Raw genomic sequence first — 5,472 nt, 5'->3', positions numbered from 1 at the left:
GGACGCATCGGCACTTGAAGCTGTGTCGTGTAGGCTATTTCCGGAAGAGCGCATCGAAAATTATTAATTGAATGTCATGATTTAACCAATATTTAAAAAAATATTTGAACTAATAATGTTAATTTACTAACATTACTTAAATATTATAACCTTGCCTGGACTACATTTTGTCAATATTGTCATAGTGGCCAGTGGAGGGAGTTGTTGTACTATGTAGGCTAGGTTTCCTCATTGCCTTTATCATTTGTGAAAACAATTTGAAATTAATGAACATTTTTTTATTACGATGATAATCTGGAAATTGATAAGCTACAGATCAATGACCAATTTATTCATGGTAAATGTTGTATTCATTAGAAAAAAATGGACTATGGGAAAAACACTTTTAAAAAATCTAAATAGAAATAGGACATTAATTATAGGCTGCTTTGGATAATATTACGAACAATATGCTAAACACACCCAAATGTTTGTCAATATTTTTATGACATCCTATACCCCTGACTGTGCATGGTTTTTATTTATCCATTGGTTGTTGGTTTGTTGGAATCTTTATTACTGTTGACGTTGTCATTGTTGATAATGTTAATGACTGTCTATTATTAAAATGAAAATAAAACAGATGAGTCACGTAGCCCACCTCTTTCAATTTAATACACAAATTGTTTCAGCAATGATCCAACTTTGTGTCTATATAGGTAGCCTAAAGTTCCCTTCACGGGATTTGAATATAGCAGATGTGGTAGCCTATACTGCTTTTTCCTTTAAACTGTTTGACTTACGAGGTTTGAGTTGTTTTCACAGCTTCAGGTGAATATGCTACACCATTTAGTCTCAGAATATGCGCAAATTTTGAAAACATAAGACAATTCCATTGGATCAAATTGTCTCAAAAATGTTGTCGTTTTACAATTATTTAAAATATATGACATTATTGTGCATTTTAGTCGCATATCTTCCTCGCAGTATGCAATACGATGTGTGGATAGGACTTGAAACGCACGTCAGTAACCTATGGAATGAATATTTGTACCGCTGACATTCAAACTTGGGGAGAAATGTTATCCGAAGCAGCAGCTCGCGCGCTCACGCGTCTTTTGCCCTTCACGAGGTGACCAATAGAGCGTTTCTATCGCGAGTCCCTTCCCCACCGATGGAGTGCGCGAGCGGCTGCTACGGGATGGCAAGGACTTCAGCTGCACGGTACAGCGCACGAGTATAGAGATATGCTTATTTATTTACAGCAGTACGGTTAGCTACATACTTTTTTGGCGGAATATTCTATTTTTCTTCTTCACGTGCAATATTAATTCTATTGAAGAGAAAAAAAGTTATTTCAAGAAAGTTTATTTAGAATACAGATTCGGCAAACCATCTTCGGTTTTACTGCCTTAGTACAGCTTTCTAAATGTTTCTTTTGTTCTAACCTGCTTAAGGTAGGACAAGCATTTTTATTTTTGCTTTATAATTATAATATAATGACTGGTAAAAGAGTGATTTAGCCTTAAAGCAGCGTTTTCATAAGTTGGGTGACATGGTTCCTGCCCCCCGTCCGCCGTCGCTCACGCTTTCGGGGCAATACGAGCAATGCAGTGGGAATGGACACAGTTTTAAACCGCCAGTTAATAAAGTGGATATATTCCAGGCTGCTAAACTGGGGTAAGTCTTTAAGCACAGAATTAAGTGCTATTTAAAATATTTACTACTGTAGATAGTACACATGTTGTTTAATGTGCACAGATGTAGCCTACTGTGTGTGTGTGTGTGTGTGTGTGTGTGTGTGAAGAGAGAACCTGGGTGTGTCCCAATACTCCAAAATTGTATCCTCCTTTCCTCCACTCATCCCGTCTCTCCGCACATCCGGATCAGAGAAGGAGTAGGAAAAGAGGATTTATTTTTTTTGTATTGGGACGCACCCCCAGAGAATAACTTTCCCGATCCACCAGTTTTGATTTAAAAAGACGTGTGAGACATTTCACCTGACCTTTCATGCAGTACTTCCAGATTGTTATTGATTTGGACCCAAGCATCACATTTTTGTCACAGTACTTCAATAAACTTAGTGCTGTCTGTTGTCCTGTGGCTGTCAGAACAGCAGTCTCTGAACACTTTCAAACGCAGACTGAAGACTCATCTCTTCAGGCTGCACCTTTCCCGCCCTACCTCACCACCATGATTAGCCTTGCATATGCCATGGATTTTAATGGCACTTGTATATAAGTCCTCTTCACACTCGTTCCTGTGTTCGATCTGCACTTCGTTGTACGTCGCTCTGGAGAAAGAGCGTCTGCTAAATGCTTTGTGATGTAATGTAATGTAATGTAATGTAATGTAATAGTCCTGTTTGGCCAATGCAGAAATACTGAAAATGTGAGCAATATGTTACTCTGCATATGAACGATCCAGTTCTGCGGTCCCTTCTCAGGCAGCTTGAAGAGTGTAGACGTATTATCTCCGCGGAGGGGGCGGGGGTGCTGAACCGGGTCGACGCCGGCGGTCACACCCCAGCGCATTGGGCTTCTCTGGCCGGTGCCGTGGACGCCATCCGCCTTTTTCTGGAGGCTGGCGGCCCCGTCGACCTGCCCGGCTCGGGGGAGCAGGCTCACAGGCCGGTGCACTGGGCCGCGGCGAAGGGGCACGTCGCCGTGGTGGATCTGCTTCTGGGGGCCGGGGTCTCCGCGGACACGGCCGACGGCAGGGGCTGCACCCCCCTGATCCTGGCCGCGCAGCACGGCCACACCGCACTCTGCTGCTACCTGATCGGGAGGGGGGCCCTGCTCCGCCTCTGCGACGTGGAGGGGGACAGCGCCTTGCACTGGGCCGCTTTTAAAGGTAAAACAAAAACAACCCTTCACACTCCCACTCCCACACACGCACACACACACACATACGCACACACACACTCACACGCACACACACACGCACACACACTCACACGCACACACACACGCGCACACTGCCCCCCGAAGCTTACAGACTGGAGCCAGGGCTGGAGTTTTGGGGCTTGGCAGATTCAGTGTCACTGGCTTCGCCATTAGCGGAATGGCGCACGCACGGAAGGTCAGACCGCTCTGCATCGCTCTCCGCCGTTTCCGGCCGCTGCGAGAGGAACCGCGGTGACAGCCGATTCACTCGCTTTATCGCATTTCCAGAAACATGGCCGTTACGGGAAATGGGAGTGATTATTATGGATTGTCAGCAAATGCCGCCTTAATTGAAATCGGCTGGATGAACTGCGGCTACTCTCTGTCTCACATACACACACACTCGCACTCGCACACACACACACGCACACACACTCACACACACACACACACACACACACACTCACATGCCACACACACACACACACACACACACGCTCACACACACATGCCACACACACACACATACACACACACACACACACACTCGCACACACACGCGCACACACACACACAGCTCAGACGCTCCTCCACTGTCCCATCATTCATCTCCACTGGTTCTCAAGCATTGCCTTCATGCAGTGTTCAGGGGAATGATAGTTGAAAATGGCGTAATGTATGGGAGGAGGACTAGCTGCCCACAGGGTCCAGTGCTCAGTGATATTTCAGGAATCCTGGAGGCAAAGCTGCTGTCCGCCTGTAACTCTGCATCACCGGATGCTTGGCGTGGCTGAGATTGCAGATGAAGGACAAAGGGAGACCACACCGCCCAACCAAAAGTTTCTGAGCTGAACTCACTCACCCCTGTCCGCGAATAGACCATGACTGCAACCACCTGCCTTCTAATCGCGGAGATAAACAGTAGTGCCATTGTACTCCGTGAGAAGCACTGGGTCAGCCATACATTTAAGAAATAAAATATTTAATCTTTATCTTAATTTAGCGAGGAAGGGCAACTGAGAGCTCCAATCAAAGTACATAGGGGAATGCAACGGATGGTGGGACATTAGATTCTGGCAGTTTATCTTATTCACTTTTCGGTACTGCGGGTCGTGTGACCTCCCTGCTGAATTGGGCAGGTGGGGAGAGAGGCATGCTGGGACGTATCGTTTTTAAAATGTCCCGGCGGACCCACGCTGAGAGAACAGTGCCTGGCTCCCGTCTCCTCCGCCTCGGCCCACCCCAGCCTCTTTGCATATTCGTCTATTCCTCTTTAGCGTACGGCGGCGTTGACTGAGAGTCGTGGAGCTGGGCCGGAGTGGATTTCAGTTCCACGGGCTACTGCCGATGACAAGCTTTGATTTATTAGCCACAGCCGTGTGTTTTGGGGCTTGTGCTTAAAAGGACTATGTTTGCTGTAGGGACTATTTCTTGCTGTTCCTGTCAGTTCTTAAACTTGTGTTTAATTTCTCTCACTCTGTCACCCATCCCCCCCCCCCCCCCCCGCCCCCATCCCCCACCGCCACCGGCACCGGGCAGGACGTTGGGAGTTGACCCGATTGTTGATTTATTCTGGATTCAACCCAAAACAACCGGATAAGTTTGGTCAGGTAAGTTTGTGCTGACAATACATGGCGGTTAGGATACTTTTTGCCTTAATTTCATTGCAGTATATTATGATCAAATGAATGAAATGATCCGAGGTGCAATATTCAAATTGAAAAAGTTCCTGAGATCCTGGTTTACTTCATTATCAGCACAGTGTGTGTGCATATGTGTGTGTGTGTGAGTGTGTGCACGTGTGTGTGTGTGTGTGTATACATACTGTATGTGCCTGTGTTTGTCTCTGAGAGGCAGGCCAGCTCAGTGTGGTCCTTGGTTCCTTCTCAGCCATTGGATCAATAATGCAGAGTGTGTGTAATACATCACACAAGAAGAGGAAACATGAGTCGGGAAGGGCACTGTGCTTGTATTACTCTGAGCGCTAGTGCAGACGAATAGCCTGTTCCATTGGACTGAGTGGTCATTGCTTCAGTACCCTCCGTCATGCACATGCTCATTGGATGAGGCCATGTCCATCAAAGCTTTGTGTGATCGCTTGTCCATTTTTGTCCTTTTGGAGATGCCCACCGCGGATATAGTGAATGAAAACCCGGGTGGGACCAAATCTGGCAGCCAGCAGGCAGCAGTATCTCTGTACATCTGCCGCTGCTTGGGCAGGCTAAATAAAGACCCTGCCGGATTCTGTCCTCGGTCTCTCCTTACAGGAGGCACTGGCAGGTGTGTGCGTGTGTCTGTGTGTGTGGCTGTCTGTGTGTGGTGTGTGTGTATGTGTGTGTGTGTGGCCGTCAGCTGACGTCATGAGTGCTGGGCACTTCAAGGACTTCTCCCTGTACCCTTGTCTCCCTATGGAGAGTTCAGCGCTCATCAGCAAGGCTGGGCCTGCATATTCAATCGCCCAATGCTGTTTTCCCCTTAATGTCTTATAATACGACACATCCTGTCATCTGTCTTATGGTTCGCTCTGCCTTTCAGAAAAACCTGTTAACAGTAAGGTCTTAAAATGAGCTTTTCAGAAAGATTGTTCTGGCCATTCTGTATATTTCTC

General features: G+C 46.7%; 1 protein-coding gene across 1 annotated transcript in view; it reads left to right on the top strand.

Annotated features, from left to right (window-relative positions):
- The first annotated feature begins 2,393 nt into the window (after positions 1–2,393).
- Positions 2,394–5,472, top strand: part of LOC133134510 (uncharacterized) — an 18,557-nt gene continuing 15,478 nt past the window's right edge. The window contains exons 1-2 of the mRNA XM_061250712.1: positions 2,394–2,832; positions 4,404–4,474. Coding sequence (XP_061106696.1) covers positions 2,394–2,832; positions 4,404–4,474 — 510 coding nt within the window. The remainder of the gene's footprint in view (positions 2,833–4,403; positions 4,475–5,472) is intronic.

This window comes from Conger conger, chromosome 8, assembly GCF_963514075.1.
Source record: "Conger conger chromosome 8, fConCon1.1, whole genome shotgun sequence".
Taxonomy (NCBI): domain Eukaryota; kingdom Metazoa; phylum Chordata; class Actinopteri; order Anguilliformes; family Congridae; genus Conger; species Conger conger.
The sequence above is the reverse complement of the archived record's forward strand: the minus strand, read 5'-3'. Positions and strand labels throughout refer to the sequence as shown.